The 17,393-nt window shown below is 42.3% G+C and overlaps 1 protein-coding gene across 6 annotated transcripts in view; it reads left to right on the top strand.

Moving 5' to 3' along the window:
• XYLT1 (xylosyltransferase 1) overlaps nt 1-17,393 on the top strand; it is a 597,640-nt gene that overhangs the window by 166,665 nt on the left and 413,582 nt on the right. For all 6 annotated transcript variants that reach the window (XR_007901956.1, XM_051775893.1, XM_051775747.1 and 3 more), the window contains one exon: nt 14,125-14,656. Coding sequence is in view for 5 of the 6 variants with exons in the window: in XM_051775893.1 (XP_051631853.1) it covers nt 14,125-14,656 (532 nt within the window). In the remaining variant the exon portion in view is untranslated. The remainder of the gene's footprint in view (nt 1-14,124; nt 14,657-17,393) is intronic.

Here is a 17,393-nt window from a genome sequence, read left to right as displayed (position 1 = left end):
TTTGCCAAAACCAAGGCCTACGTGTTGATGCAACTCAGTCGATCCAGCGGCACAAGAGGCAGCCTTACTTAGGTGGATATAGTCTGAGTGGGGTGGAGAAACAGTGCAATTGTCCTTTGCTTTGGTGTTCTGGTCCTTGCCTGAAGCTGTGTTAGAACTTTAGGGCTGAAAAGTTTTGGGACATTTCATCTGCTTTCACCAGCAAGTCAGCACATAAGGAAGTCTGACTCATCCTGACAGCACTTCACAGAATCCAGCCCCTGCCCTGACTTCAGGTGGAACCTGACCCGTGGTTGTTTTTATGTTCCCTTATCTGTTTAGAAAAGAGTCTTTTGTTCCTTGTCTGACAGGTCTGCAGCTCTGCAAAGGTTGGAGCCTGAGCAAGGGCAGCAATCAGACAAAAGGTGAACTATTGAACAAAGCAGAAGCCCAGAGATAAGATTAAAAGACAAACACAAAGCTCATTGTATCAGCCATAGATGGCATCTGACAGGATGGATGCCCAGCAGCAAGGTTCAAGACCAGGTCACAAATTATAGTCTGAAGGAGATTGAGGGCTAAGTGTTAAATACAGGTAACCCCAGAGTTCATTTCTTTAAACTGTCCATATTTTCTAAAGAATAATCTTAATATTTATCAAACTCATTCTTTCTCATTGTTTATACCACGTGTGTCCTGATGAGTGCATATAACTTTTGTTACCTATACTTTTACATTTACATTTTAGAAAGCTGCTTTATATTTTCCTTCCTTCTTACCTGATTTTGTAAAATGCTCAGGATCTTGTAGGTCTGGGCCCTTTATTTAGCATTTCTGAAAGCTGACTGTTTACCCTCACATCCACGTGTGTTGATGTCATAGCCTGCACTTGCCTGACATAAGTTATTATTGAATGTTGGTTTTCCTCCCCTGTAATTCCCTTTTCTGAGCCATGCATTACTCTTGCTTTTGTACACTTTGTCACTAAATCTGCTTGATCATTTTTGTATCATCAAGAACTAAAATCTTTAACCTCTGGCAATTGCACTGATCTTCAGTCAGCTTTTCTTAAATAATTAAAATCTGCCAGACACTTGAGGTTGTACCATGATCTGCATGAGAGGTATGTTGAATAGTCAGTCTGTTGTGGCCTTACTTGCCAGCCTAGAACTGAACTCTGACAAAGGGACATTACATCTTGTTTTTAGAATTCCTGGGAAAATTTAGCCCTTGAAAAAAGTGCTCTTAGATGAAGTGTGGCATGGCATTTTCTAAATCTGGAAAATTGTTTCAGCCTTGTTATTTCAGTGTTCTTTTTGCTTCATATTCTTTGTAATGAAAAGTGACAGTTGTTTTACATACTGGAAAATCTTGCATGATTGGTCTCAGTTCAGTATCTGCAGGAGGAAATTAAGATTACACTGCTTGCACATTAATGATGGAGTTCCCATGACTTTTTAATGGCATTTTACTTTAAATACAAAGACACTGTGTTGGTGAACAGGATCACTAAAGTTAATCCTAATGATCATGATGAGATCATATTTGTATTAATGTGATCTGTAATTAATAACCACTGCTTTGTCATAGCAATTAAAACATTCCATAAGTAATTAAATGCCACTTCTTAAAGATTTTTTTTTTATTATTTTTACTTAATGAACATCAGGGTGACAGTCAAGAGGACTGGTGTTTGTTACTGCTAAGCACTCTGTTGTTTTGTACATACCTGGAGGCCATTTCCATTTGATAGGTGTGTTTAGAATTTCAGAAATTTCTGTGCGAGCCAGTTCACTACATATCTGAAAGTAGAAATACTGGTTCTTTGTAGAAGAATGCATTAAAATATACGGGCATTTCATAGAATAATTGGCATTGCAAGCAATCTTGTTGCTTAGTATAGTTAAAAATGCACTTAATTCACTTCTTTCTGTCCATGCTTTTTTGTTGGTGAACATGCTGGATCTGTGTGGGGATGATGTGGCTTGCCAGCAGCAAAAGACTGGCTTTCTCCTGTCCATTGACTTCTGGGTGGAGACTGCCAGAATTTCAGTTTTATCTGTAAAACCAGCTCTGAAGTAATGCACTTACACGTGGGAACAGTCTTGTTGACTGTACTGAAGAGAAGAATTTGTGTTTATAGATGTTGTGTAACATTGTAATTGTCATCCCCTCTCTCCATGGACAATTGATGGCAGATAAGATGAATAGGAGTTTTTCAACCACTACTGTCTTGCTGCAATCTTCTGTGTCAGCAGGGACTTTTGACCGACTAGCCCATATTTATTCACAAACTGGGAAGGAAAAAATAATTCAAGTTACTCTTTACTTATTTTAATCACTTCTATAAAATTATCACAAACCACTTGTTTACTGGAAGCAGCCCAGCTCATGCACTCAGTCAGAGAGTAAAGGATGATAACAATCTTGTTGCTTTTAACAAGGCATTCATTATTCTAGAGATTTCAACGGAAAGAGAAAATGTTGCCTAATAGATTCCTAAGTCTGCTCTTTTTGAAGTTCCTTGAGCAACTAACTCTGGGACCCAGTAATAGCCCATATACATTTTAGCAGTCATTCAAAGTCTGCTTTCAGAGGAATGTAAAATTTATTTGAGCATAAAGTGAGGATCTGGGCCATAGACAGAACCGCTCGTTTTTTCTTCTTGATGAAGGCTTTTGCTGTTATAAAGGACAACACGGGCATTAAACTAAGTGAAGAGGAGAGCTCATTCTCAGCTTTCATCGCCTGCGAAATGCATCCTTTCACATCAGGATTTACAGCGGGCTTCGGCTTCCATCAGATCTCTTCAGATCTGCTCGGCTAACATAATTTGATGCTAATAAAGAATAATAAAGGGCAACACTTTCAGATCCGCTGACAATAATCAGCGGCCCTGCCTCTGGAAGCTCTCATAGGAATGCAGAGCGCCTGTTCCCGGCGGAGCTGCCCCTACAGGGATCGCTGACCGGCTCTGAATCCCAATGTGGTACCTGCTGGGAAAGCTCATCTCCGGCTGTTTGTTTCTTTTGTGTCAGAGGGTTTTTTTCCTCCTTCCTGTTTGCCGTTGAGCTCTTTGCTGGGCTGCATTGATATTCTGTCCAGCTCGGGCTTGAGCAAACATTTCTGTGCCATCCCGGCTGTGCAGCGGGGCTTGCCCGGCTTGGGGGCGGCGGGGGAGCTGGCAAGAGCTGTGTGTCACAGTCTTTCCCATGCTTGTTCTCCTGAAACTCCCTGCGGTTCAGAAAGCGAATTATGTGCAACCTGTCACCTCAAGGGGCTTTTCCAAGCAAAGCGTTGAGGCGTCCGTGGGTTTTCCAGGCTGCTTCCGTGGGAAGCAATCTGCTGCCCGGCAGATGTGCACAAGGACCTGAAGTCTGGAAACTTCAGATGGTGAATTTGCATCACGTATCAGCATTATGTCACTGAGAGGCAGTAGGTAATCAGACAAAATATGATACTGATGGTCTTCTCTCTTGGATATACAGAAAGCACCTACCAAAGGGCCAAAGCCTGCAAATGGACAGTCCTTTCTCTGCTCCCATCACTAGAGGGACACAGGGTGTGTTTGTCTCCTTGGAATTGCTTCAGGAAGAGCTGTAGATGTATCTGTCCTTACAGATAAAGGGCAACTCATGAGGACAGTGACCTTGAGGCAGAGGCAGGCCTTGGAGAAAGAAGCATAAAAGAGACAGGCTTTCCATCCTACCATCTCTCTCTGTTGATGTTGAGGGGAACAGGCAGGGAGAAGAATGGGTTAGAAGTAATGTGGCTTCCCAGTCCATAGGGTCTGGTAGCAGTGCTCTGTGCATGCACAAGAGGGTCTGTTTGACTTGTTTTGAATAGCAGATACAGGATAATACATTGGGGCCCCATGATACCAAACTTTCTGTTACCACTTACCCAGCACTGGGTGACTGTTGCTCATCTGCAGTCCCCCTGCAGTAAGCACGGTGTGGAAGTGTTTGTCTTTCAGTCTGACCCAAAACAAGAGGAAACGTGAAGGTCTTTCATTTCTGTGTGCTTGGTTCAAAGACTCCTTGTGATGCTGGTGCAAACAGATGTGAATGAATCTATTTCTTTTAGTGCTGCTCATATTAATAGGCTTTGCTCTTCATGCTTGTTGTATTGTAATTCTGATTTAACAACATTTATCAGTAGAAGATCACTGCAGGGTCTTTAATGATTATAGTTGTTCAAACTGATAGTCTGAGACTATTAAATAAGGTCCAATTACTTCCCATTTATTTGTGTTGTTTTTTCCCTCCGAGTAACAAAATGTAATCCCGAAGTTCATTATTATTCTTTGCATTGTATTCATCTAAATAGATTTTCTACCTAATTAAGGCTGAATACGTTTGTGCTAAACTGACCGTATTTTACAAGGATGTTTTCGTTTGTATGTGAGGGTGTCTTTGGTTTCTACCATCCATATTTTAATTATGTTTAATTTCTATAGCTGCCAGAGATCCTATTTTGTGTCTTAGCAATTCACCCTGGGCTGCTCAAGATTGTTTAGATTGGAGTTGGAATAGGCCTCCTGATGAATTTAGTTGGAATCTAGTTAATAACAAGTCACCAGGAAGCAATTTCAAGTGTTTACTACTGCTCTGAAAGATATAAAAATCTATATTGGCTGAATTTTGCATGAAAGAAATGGAGATGAAAGCAGAGGAATTCAGTTCAGATGAGGTGTGTTACTTTTTATGGGGTGGGTCACTGAGAAGGGGAAGGTTAAAAAAAAGAAATTAACAGGTTGGCTCATAACAGGTATTCAGTGTGGTTATTGTGTCCATATTCTAAACATTCAAATGACTGAGCTTTGTTCCTGTTCTTATTTTGTGTTATTTATTTACATACTACCTCTTTGGGGTTCCTTTGTCACATAATGAAGCAGTACTCTTTGGTGATAAATAAAAACACAGAACATCTCACATTTTCCTTTCAGTATTAAAATAGTCATCAGGAAAAACAGCTGTGTAGGTACACCAGTCTGGACCTTACCTGCTGAACTGCTGTCCCACGCCCCAGAAGGTGCCTGTGTGCAAGCCCAAGGCCCAGCCCTGTGCAGACACAGGCACTGTGTCATGCCATCTGCCATCCCCTGGCTGAACTCTTCTGAGGAAGAAGAGAGAACAGCACAACCAGCCCTATGCCTGCTAAGAAGTTGTGGGGCATTAGTATCTGCTTTTCAGGTGTCCAAGGGTCCTGTGTAAAGACCACGAAGTAATAGACATTAATATAAAAAGTCAGTTAAGTCTTTCCCTTGAGAAAGGGCTGACTTGTTTGTAAGATCCTTCATGTCTCAACTGTTCATTGCAGGGACTCTTAAAATCCACCTTCTCTTGGGAAGAAGCTGTAAGAAAATAAACCTCAGGGTTTTCCTGAGCTTCCTCAGAAGCTGCATTTTGCACTGTCAGGCCAGTCCTTCATCTCTTTCCTAGTTTTGTGGTGAATTCTGTTTAAAGACGTGGTTAAGCTGAAATGAATCCAGAAGGCTTAAAAAGGCTGGTAAATGTTGCAGGATAGTTCCTCAAATGGACAGTCTTTTGAGGGCTCGTTCCCCTGGGAATGGAGCAATGTGTTGTGTCATGAAGGATGGGTTCCTTTGCCCACACCCAGGCAGAGCTAAACGTGATGCAAAGCAGAGGTGGAAACATTAAAATGTGTGTGTGTGTTTGTGTATACGGGCAAAATATCCTGCCCTGAGTGAGTGTTGCTGTTTCTGGGGAATTGGACTGGAAGGGACCTTTGCCAAGAGAAGGGGTTGTGCATGAGTCTGGAGTCTTAATGAGATTGAGTGTGATTTGAAAGGGAACAATATGTGTAAAGTGGGGGCAGTTACTGTTTATAAATCAAATTCTGTTACAAATTGGATAGATTTGACTAGTCTGTGGTGTCTAAGTACAAACTTTCCTGAGAAGTTTAAATTAGCAGAAAACAAAGTGGTCAATTTTTGAAGCACTATGGATATGTGCTTTCACAGCTCCCTCTAGCAGTATTCCCAACTTTTTAATAACCAGATGAACATTTTACATTACTGTTGATACTATATGGTTTTTCATACAGCTGCTGTGCTAAGATGGAACAAATGTGAAAATCTGTTTGGTCTCTTGAGAGATGCAATATTATTTTACTCCCTAATCTTAATCACTCTGAAAGTAAGTCACATGTTAGCAAAAAAAAAAAGAAAAAAGAAAAACTCTTGAGAAAAGCAGCCAAAGTTTTAAAGCTGTTTTCATTTGATTTCAAACCAGAATATTCTCCCTTAGTGTATGTACGCAAAAAGGGATAAAAGCAGCTTCTATTAATGATGTTTTTATGATGTTGTTTTGAGTGTTTTGGAACACCCTGCTGAAACTGATTTTAGGAAAAAATAAAAATGGATGGCAACATTTTTGAAAAGGAAGGGAAAAATAATCCTCCGAACAGTCACTTACCAATGCAGATGTTCCAGCACAGGGTCCCTTGTGCACTTTGTGGTGGTCCATCTGTTACTCTGGATTGAAACACAAGTGTTGCAGTAGTTTTGGGGTAGCTGTGCCTCTAAGTATCTGTTAGCACTGAACCTGAAGGACTCCTGCTTTTTCAAGTATCAGAATCCCCCTTTTAACCCAAACAATTTTTTTTTCTCAAAATCCTTTTACGTAACAGAAAGCACTGTGTTTGAACTAATTGCGTCTTTAATCTTTACCAGCTTGCAAGTCAATAAACTTGTTTTCACCTTTTGCATCTCCATTTTTAGGGAAAGGCATAAAGTAACAAATTTCTCACAAAATATTTCTCACAAGTCTTCGACCACTGAAAATTCAAGTACAATGTACTTATTACAGCAAAGCAGAAAAACATATGGAAAAATATAACTAACATCTGCTGCCTTTCCTCCATCTGCTCTCCTTGGCCCTGCTTTTGTTCAAACCTGCCAAAAGTACTCATTTTCCAAGGGTCTTGTGGCACATCAGCCACGTCTTCGATTAAAGTTCCTAATTTCTTGTTTGTTTTGGTGTTGTGGCAAGGTGTCTGCTCTGCATCCGTGTGGCTGCACAGTGACTTCAGGCAGAGCAGTGGTGGTTCTGTAGTTTGACAGATGTGGATGTGGTAGGAGAGGTGACAGTGGGGTGAGCTCTGCATCCAGAGTTCATTTTGTATCGGCAGGGTCCTGCCCTACCTGGGACTGCACCTCCCTTCACCTGGTGGCCTTCTGAGCTGCTGAAATGAGGATCTGAAGGATGTTGAAATCTGTGCTGTTGAGCACAGGAGATGATGCCTGCTGTGGTGCTCAGCCTCTGGACCATGGTGGGCTGCAGCACACAGGGGAGGTGCCCAAAGCTCCTGTAGCCAGCGGTGTGTCAGCCCCACACACTTGATCATCCTGGGAATGGGCTCGCTTGGTCTACCAGTGGGAAGGGAGGCAGGATCTGACCCATTCTCCCACCTGCCTCAGCAATTCTCTGCTGTGATTTTCCTTTAATTATTATCATTCTGATGGTGACCATCCTTCTGTATGCATTTAGCAGAAGAGGGAGCATTTAGACATTTCCAGGAAAATGCCCTGTGGTTTTACTTTACGGTGATAGAGAAATGTTTTTTCTTGGACTCTTGCAGAAAAGGAGATTTGAGTGAAGCTGCTTCCCAGGATGGATTTGGGAACCAGCCATGGAGCTGAATTTGCCATGCTCTTTATTTTGGCAGCCTGTAGCTGCCCGTGGAATGGGTAGTCTGAAAAGTTTCTTCAGCTATGTGCCAAGGGAGATGGATGCCCAACCGTTTCAAAAAAAATGAGATGAAATCAGATTTTGAGCCCACTGAAGCATAAGGAATATTTATAATTTCTGCTCTTGTTCTCAAGACCACAGTGTAAAGTTTGTAGTTCTGAAGGCAAAAGGTTTTGGTTTCAACTAAGAAACAGTTCTCAAATGCACAAAGGCAAGAGCAGGAAAAACAGATTTAATCCAGCAGCAGTCCTTGCTTGTAGAGATGCCATCTTCTGACAATTGGAAGGTGTCGTTACTGAATAATTAACAGGCAGTGCAAAATAATATGTCACAGAGCTGTGATTAATATTGAACAGAAAGTTTTTTTAATTATCTTCTCATAGTGCTGTTTAAATTCTTCTTGGTCACAGGATAGGTAAGATAGATGGTCCCATAAAAGCTGACCGGGTCTCTTTGAGGCTTTGACATACGATGCAGATTTTGAAGCTGTTCCCCACCTCCTGGAGCTCTGAGCTGGTTTGGGTCCTGCAGCCACACAGCTCACCCCAGCAAGGACACAAGTGCCTGCACCAGCTCTGGGGGCCTCAGTCGTGTGTGATCCTTCATGACTGCCCAGTCACTGCATATTTTCACATGAGGTCAATAATTCTGATGTGCTCTGTTATGTGACAGGAGGAAAAATACGTATGTTTTTGTAGTACAGGTGTTAGATTTGTACCTGGCCCTCAAGGCCAGCACGTCCAGTACTTTGTATTTAGAGGAAGGTCTGTGTGTTTTGTTCTTGCTCAGTGTATGTATCTGCATATTTTTGGTTTGTTTTACTGTGTCTTTAAAAGGTACCATGCTTTGCCAAGGGAAGAATATGAGAATATGTTCTCAGTACGAAAAGACAGCAAATCCTTCCATGCTGGAGAGAAAATCAGTTGTCAGATAAACTGAAACTGTGAACATTTACCATTCAGGGCTTGATTGCACATGGTCCATCCATCTGGGTGGTATTTATAGGACTTGGTTGATACAGAAATCGTACAATGAATAACTTTTCCTGAGAATGGAGCATTTTCTTTTTGTCAGGAGGAAATGCTCTGTACAATGCAATGAACATCTCTCACAGATAAATGCAAGCTCTTATTGTGTGCCTTTGTGAACTGATTAAGGTTTTCTTTAACTTTCCATACAAAGCCTCTACAAAAGGAGCCTTCTAACAGCACTGTGCTTCTGCAGGTGTGTAGCAGGTGATGCTGGAGCAGTGCCCACCTGCACAGTGTGGGCTCTTCCCCTTGGCTTTGGTGTCCCAAGCCGGAGCCCTCAGCATCCCCTTGCTGTCTGCAGAGCTGGTGCACACCAGTCTGCTGTGTTTGAGTCTCTGCTGATTTAAATGCACGTTAGGTTATCTCTCTGAAAGCAGGTTTGAAATTGGTCTGGTGTTGGCTTTTTGCACATTGCAAAAATGAGCAGTCATTGCCTAATCCCTGGCTGTTGGCAGAGCACTCCTTCCAGGGGCGGTCAGAAACTGTGAGTTGGTACCTGATGGCTTTGTGGTGTCTGCAGGTCTTACAGCAGGATACCCCCCAGAGAATGTGCTGGCATGTTAGAGTTTTCCCTTGGCCGGTATTGCTGCCATAGCCTTTAACCTCCAGCCTTTAGCCCACAGGATACAGAACTGTACCTGAAGGATTACATGAGAATTTGTGACCTACGTTATCTAAACTGGGCAATCCCAAATTAATGTTTATGCTTGAGTATGCTTAACTCAGATGCAAGTGAGAAATATATGGAGAGAGGCAGTCTGCAGGTATGTAACCTTACCTGGCTGAGCTGCTGTGGGTTGTACCTGCAAAAGCCTATGAAAGTGTTAACAGGCTGTCCTTACAATCCCTTTGTCATCACAGACAGCTGTAAAGTTCTTCCAAATTCTCTGCATTTGTGCTAGGTGGAGTGAGCAGCAGCTGCTGTTGTTGGGTCTGCAGTCGGTTACAGCAGCAATTTATTCCATGGTTTTCTTATTAGATTGCAAAGTCTCTGCAGAAACACAGGCTTTCCTTCCTGAGATAGATGGGACTTTGAATTCAAACAAACTCACAGTACCTGAGCTCCAGACCCTCAATCAGTGTAGATATAGTGGCTGATATACCAAAGAGCACACGCTGTGTTTGACAAACTTTAATAAAACACATTAAAGTTGGAGTTTGGAGAATTAAGATCTACATGTTCAACAAGCAGCAGAATTTGGAGCAGAATTCAAACTCTGTCCTTACATAAAATGGCTCTGAGCTTAAAATGTTATTTTTGCATTAATGTTGTAATATTATTTTTAGCATCAATGGCAATCAGTATGTAATTGGCAGTGATCTCATGTACACTCCTGGGTACAGACTGTTCTTTCCCAGTTTCAGAGAATTTGCTTGTTATTGCTGAATTGCAGGCACAGAAGAGGCCCCACGGTCATTAAAACTCTCCCTGACAGGGCTCTTGCCATTGAGTACTCAGCACTTAACCTCTCTGTGTGTTTTCTGATGAAGTTAGGACAGAAAATTTCAGTTTGTGGAAATCCTTCTCATAGATCTGTGTTCGATGATACACATCCACAATGTCACACTTCATCTTTGAAATATGGTGCTGCAAAGTGAAGGAAACTCTCCAGAGATTTCTTTTTAGCACCTTCCAGTACCTAAAGGGGCTACAAGGAGCTGGAGGGGGACTTCTACAAAGGCATGGAGGGATAGGACAAGAGGAAAGGGCTTTAAACTAACAGAGGGTGGGACTGTAGGAGAGGCACAGTTGAAATGTGTGCTCTTGGGTGGCACGTGTTGTGTTTGACACCTTATAGTACTGAGTAATGTAATAGGGTAGCCTCTCAAATGAGTTGACTTTGGATAGATCCTCCTCTGATCTGTGTCTGTTCTAGAGAGATTTGGTCTGTTGCAAAGACCAAAACGGTGCTTTCCCTAATAACTTTTTTGTGTGTTCTTTGGATGAGATCGATACAAAACAAAAAATAGCAGTGTTTGGTGTTGGTTTGAAAATAATCCTTTCATCTTTGACTGTAGACACATACAGGCTCTCTGTAGTAGGCTCTCTGCTTCTCATTTGGTCCTGGGATAGCCTTCCATTTTTTCAGTGATTTGCAAGCACAGAGATAAGGAAGTGCTGCTAACAAATAGATAAAAGTTGAGAAAAATTATGATTTAGATGGTGAACCCACTGATGTCTGTGCTATGGTACTGTCAGAACTGGAATTGCCTGGTTTCCAGATCATCTTTCTGCAAGATGACTTTGTCCTGTCTTGAATGTCTCAGACATCCATGACAAAGTCTGCAATTAATCCAGCACTGTAAAAATAAAATACTGCAGAGCAAGTAAAACCCATTTTCCTGCAGGCAGCTGAAAACCAGATGTGCTGCTTTTGTTTGTACCCCTGAACTTCACAAATGAACACAACTTATTGTCAGCAGCTGCTGCTGTTCTAAGCTCAGAGTGCTGAGTTTCATTTCCTCTGCACTGCAAATGTGTGCATTCTGCTGTCAGGTCTGGAGCCTATCTTGAAATCATTATACTGTAACAATCATGCTTGGCTTTGGTGACAGCAATCGAGAGAGAAAAGCAAACTAGAGGTGGGTGGAGGTTTTTGGTTTTGTGGCATTTTACACTTGCACCAGCCAGTGTGGGATTGCGTGAGGGTGGATTTCACTGTCCAACTGGGGTATTTGTTACATGTTCTTATTTTTCAATGCATATCTATAGCTCTTGGTTTTACAGTTGTTGTACAGACCCTGCTTTATTTTTAGTCCCTGCTCCTCCCATAGAGATGTCCCTGCAGATACTGGGTGTCCTCCTGTGGGGAGGTTTTGTCGTGTTCACTGTCCCTGCAGGCAGGGAAGAGTTACAGCCGAGCTTCGTTTTGTGTCTGCCTTTGAAGCATTTAGAATTCATTTGTTATTTCAGATTCCAGCATGTAGACTTGGAAAAGCATTTCCCAGGGGGGGCAAAGCACTTGAAGAAGGAAAACAGTTTAAAGAGGTGAACTGCACACCAGTAAATCTGCTGTTTGCTTTGCTTTTTTCTCCTGAGGTTTCCTCACAGCTTTCTGCTGCTCTGTGCCAGCTTAGTGCACCAGCCAGGTGGGATCACTGCTGCAGAGCCCGGAGCTGCAGCCTCTGGCAGTCCCAGGGAAGCTGCACAGCTTGTCCAGCACTCCTGTGCACAGGGTTGGTAACATGGAGAGCAAAGATCCCGATGGAAACACCACACAGATATTATGTCAGATGCTGTTTGAAAGAGAAATGGGCCCTCACCTCATCTTTTGGCACTTTGTCAAACTCCAGAGGTTCGGATGGGGCAGAGTGTGGGCAAGGCTTGTGTGCTCCTGGGAACATGGGGGGGGGTGCCTGTTGTTCTGGTTCAGGCCACTGTCTCATTTGTGGGTAATAATTACCACAAAAAACCCAACAGTGAACATCTCCTCTCCCTTCTTTGCCCCTTTATACAGATGCATTTGCTGTACAGATCAGGATTTGGGGGGGTGTAGCCAGGTGGGGATTGGTCTTGTCTCCCAGGTAACAAGTGACTGGACAAGAGGAAATGAGCTCAAGTTGTGCCAGGGAAGATTTGGGTTGGATATTAGGAAAATTTTAATCATGGAAAAGGGTTGTCAAGCCCTGGCACAGGCTGCCCAGGGCAGTGGTGGAGTCACAGTCCCTGGAGGGATTTAAAAGACTTTTAGGTGTGACACTTGGGGACATGGTTTAGTGGTGGACTTGGCAGTGCTGGGGAAATGGTTGGAGTCCACTATCCTAAAAGTCTTTTTCTACTTAAATGAATCTGTGATTCTGTACTAAATGCTGTTCTTTTCCTCTCCTAAAAAAAAAAAAAAAAAGACAGAAAAAAGAATTTAATTTCGTGTGTGCCCTTAAAATTTGAATTTAAAAAAAAAAAATCTTTCTCCCTAAACTAGAAATATATTGTTTGTTTGAAAAATGTTTGCATTTTGGTTTGTAAGTTGTTGCCAGGGGTTTTTGTGTCGTTTGGGGTTTTTTTTGTGTGTTTGTTTGTTTTTGTTGTTGTTGTTTTTAATTCCTCTGTATTCTGTGTTGGACTGCTAAAGCTAATTGCAAACTGAACATATTCATGGAGAGAGAATCACTTCATCCACTTACAAAACAACATCTTCTAATGAATAGACTATTCAAACATTTCTCATTGCTGAGCTGCAGAGGTCAAACTGATACTGACTTCCTGCATGGCCTTAGATAAGTCATTATCTCCCTCTCCTTTCTCTGCAAACCCTCACTGTTTAGTTCCTCCCAGAAGAGGTGTGAGAAAGAATTAGCTAATGCTGGTAAAATGTTTTGAATACAAAATGTGATTCACAGGTGCTAAAAGATGATCCCATCAGTCATCATTAGTGATGCTGTCATTTCCCAGCCTCTAATTTTTGGTTAGGTCTTCCACAAGTGGAAAGGAAACAGGACAGACTCAAAAAGTCCATTAATATTTATACTCCTGTCTTCAGATGTTTTAATAACAATTCATCATTCATTTCATCTATTACTGATCACTTTTAGAAATGGAGATGTTTCCTGGTCTACGGGTCTAAAAATTGTGTCCCCCACTAGTCTGAGAACTGATTTCCGTGGTTGGAGTGAAGGCAGCTCAGCCTCACCCACCCCTGGCTGTCCCATTTGATAGTCATATACACACCTAGGTGCCCCTTGGTTGTGTTCCAGCCTGTCACATCTTTTCTAGAGTAGATGGCCCTGTTCTCTGCTGTCTCTCACACTTTGAGAGTCCTCCCTTTTCTTTGCTGTTGTAAACATCAACACCTGTGCTGTTGATGAGCAGGGACAAGTTCCCGTGGTAATAGGTCTCCACCTATCACAGGGGTGAAATTGTGAACCAAAGCCTTATTCTGCTGCAGACAGATATTTTCCATGGTCTGTTCCTTTTCCTTTATATGATATATTTTAAATGTTGCAACATTATGGGTTGTGTATTTATCAGAGAGTACCCAGTGTGGAGAAGAGGACCATGGTGGTTAAGAGCCAACACCTGAGCCTGGCTCTGACCCTCCCAGGGAGCCCAAGGACCTGCTCTCGCTCCACTGAAACCTGTGTGGGTTTTGTCATAGATATTTAATGGTGTCAGGGCAAAGTGTCTGGTTAATCCCTGCTCACAAACCTGAGTAAAACACCCCTGCTCCATCTGAGATGGGAGTTAGACTCTGGCCCAGTGAGGAAGGGAGTGCCCCTGTGGGTGACTTGGGCAGCTCAGAAGCTTCTTAGCTCTGTCTTTCTGCTATGAACCCTAACGTGGGGATTTTTTGCAGTATGTTGGATTGTAATTGATTTATGTTGTCATGTAAGAAATGCTTGTAATGCATGGGATATGACTATTTTAGTAAGATGAGTATAATTTTTCTCCCCATTTATAGGATGGCTATTTTTCCCACCGACCGAAAGAGAAAATGCGAACAGACAGCAATAATGAAAATTCAGTCCCCAAGGACTTTGAAACTATTGATAACAGTAACTTTGCTCCCAGGACTCAGAGGCAAAAACACCAGTCTGAGCTGGTGAAAAAACCCCTTAGCAAGCAAAAGGAGCACTTGAGAAAGAAACTGGAAGAGGAAAAGATGAAGGAGAACTTGCTGCTGGGGAAGCACTCCAATGAGGTGGTGCAATTCAGTGAACACACCGGAAAAAACAGCAGCAGCAACAACAACAACAATCTGAAGGAGATTGACAGGTCTCCAAAAGAGCATCTTTTAAAAAAAATTGAAAACAGCTCCCCTGAACTGAAATACGACCAACCACCCAAGTGTGAGGTCACAGGCAAAGAGGCAATCTCGGCCATGTCCCGCGCGAAGTCTAAGCAGTGCCGCCAGGAGATCGCGGATGTGTATTGTCAGCACAAGGTCGGGACGCTGATGCCGGAGAAGGTGACACGGTTCTGTGCCCTGGAGGGTAAGTTGGGAGATGGTGAAGGAGAAATAACGCAGTGTTCTCGGGGAAAGGACTCTGTGTGTTTGAAATGGCCTTCTGATGAGAAAAATGGCTTTATTCCAGGAGTGTGTGATGGACTTAGGCCATGAAAACGAGGGAGGGTTTGGTGGTGTTTTAAACAGGGATGTACGTGGATGTCACAAGATCCTTGGTAGATTCCTACAGAATATTTTTTCGCTTCCTCCACATTTTTATTGCACAGTGTGATCTGGGTATTCAGCTGCTACTCCTGTTTCTTTTACTTCTTAGTCTAACCAGACTTTTACTTCTTAGCCAGAGTCTGGTTATTCTGTGCAGGAGTTTTGTGCTTTTTAGCGATCAGGGAACAGCCATTGTGAATTTTGGTGCTTCATGCTAACCAATAAATGAGTGGCATTGATGTTATGTCCATATGGCTATTTTTCTGGCACAGTGGAGTCCTAAGCATTTTGATAACCCCAGTAATTATCAGAAGTATAGTAAAAAAAAATTTCCAGAAGCATGGGGAAAATCCAATTTTGTGGCTGACTTCTATTTTTAATATTCTTGAATCAGCAAAAGTTATTTTCAAAATCACTGCTGTAGAGAGTCAGTTACCTCTGCTGGCCTAAGCCAAGCTTTGATTTGTTGCCTTTGGTTTCTCCATGCCATCAGATCACAAGTTACCTCTCAGCTTGCTGTCAGTTTGCATTTCTGAGCTGACCTTTTCCTACTTTTCGGAGACTGCTTCATGTGTCACCATTCATCAAGCTATAAGCTCCCCACAGAGCAAAGTGCCTTTTAAAAAAAGAAAAAGCATTGATCAGTTGATCAAAGTGGGTATTGATCAAGGAACAACATTATCCACAGCAGCATTTGTTTATACAACAGTCCAGAGTCCCCACCCTGTAAGTGGCACTTCAGCCCATGCACAGAAGGATGTGCTGATGCCTTTGGCTGAGCTGAAAGTGCAGAGGGACTTTTACAAACTAGAGAATAGGTCTTGCTTTGAGATTATGGAGTAAACGTGGTGAGCCATTGGGACTAGGGGATGTTTAGTTTCTTTTGTTAGGAATATTTAGTTACATCCTCTAACCCCCACGGTACCTCTTTATTGCACCATCACAAAGCAGTGGGTGCTATAGGTGGTTTCAGTGTGGTGGAGAGGATGATCCATGTTGCTATTGCCTAAATTAGGAGGTTAAATTCCCTGTACAGACAGTGGAAAAGAAGAGGTGCCCCAGAGAATGTTTCCAAACAAGCGCATCTCCGTGTAATAAGATTCTTAGGTTTTTAATTTAGATGGTGCACGTTACCAGGATGAATGGTGTGACCACCCCATTCCCCACCCCAGTGCGTCTATGGCTGTTCTGTTTTGGTTTTTACCATCTCTCTTTTGGTGTTTTTTCTCCCTCTTATCATGGTAATACTCCGAGTTTTTAAGCTGGATGGGCAGACATTGGAGACCAAGAATTCATGGAGCAGGTAGAAGACTTAGTGTTCAGTGGGAAGATGGGAAGAGAAACAACAAAGGCAGCACAAGTTGAAGGGGAGATAAAAAGGTCAGCAGAGAATTAAGAATTTAGCAAAACCAGACATCAGTGACAGGCTGAGCATCAGTGAGTACCCCTGGGTGTCCCTGAGGTCCCAGTGAGGTGCCAAAGAAGGAATTCATGGTGAAAAACATGTCCTTGCCATCTTTCCTTATTCCTCCCTAATGACAGGACAGTCAGCTCTGGTCTGCTGATGGAGGTCAGCACCTTGCAGACACTGTCCTACACTTTTTGGGATCAAGGACATGTCTTAGTAATGTGATCGATGCTATATACCTTGTTTAGAGTAAATGCATCACATATACAAATATGCAAGTGATATCCTGGAGGGAGTTGGAAGATGTATTGTCATCAGTGTGGGCGCACACTGCAACTGTGCAATTTTGCACACACCTATGATTCCATCCCCTGCCTGGTAATCTTGTCTCCCAGGGATACAGGGTGACTTTCCAGAAGTTTTAAAAAACTACCATTCTTAAAAACAGGTTTCTCAAGAAATATTTATTGCTTCTATTTTAAATACAGATTTTATCTCTTATACCCTGCAGCTGGGATAATAGTGTGGTCTTAGAACCAAGTACAGTGTTTCATTTTACACTTGAAACCTTTCAGCATGTATGTACATAGGACATTGGTATAAATGCTTCAGTTGTAATAAGACATAGTAAAAGATTCAGGAAACCTGGGAGCTACAAACATGACTAGAGAAATTAAGAAGTTGTCCAACTATGGTTAATTTAGGCAAAACTCATGTGATATGGATATATACCACATTAAAAAAATTAAGTGTAAAAAGACTGTGTGTAAAATTTTTAGCTTTGCACAGCTAGAGTTTCATTTAGTTTTTTATTTTAGGCGATGATACTTATTTGAAAAGAATAATTGAGAGGCATCTTAACTTAGCCAGATGGACATGTGTGGAAGATGTTTTCTTTGCCTCAAGGTTATTTTCTGCTGCCCATGCTGACAGCTGAAGTTAACCACTTCAACTGCCAGATTTCCTTACAGAAAGTCTGGACCTCCTGTATTCCATATGAGGTTGCTCTAGAGCTGATTTGGGAGCTTTGCTGTGGGGAAGTGATAATGCAGCAGCATATTGAACGGGGCATGAGTTGCTTATGCAGGAAGCACCAATGCATGAGCAGACTGGGACATCAGACCTACGGAGAGATCCAGCCTTTGAAGTC

This window comes from Manacus candei, unplaced genomic scaffold (genome assembly GCF_025592945.1).
Source record: "Manacus candei isolate 608988 ecotype Guabito, Panama unplaced genomic scaffold, ASM2559294v1 h1tg000002l, whole genome shotgun sequence".
NCBI classification, from domain to species: Eukaryota; Metazoa; Chordata; class Aves; order Passeriformes; family Pipridae; genus Manacus; species Manacus candei.
The sequence above is the reverse complement of the archived record's forward strand: the minus strand, read 5'-3'. Positions and strand labels throughout refer to the sequence as shown.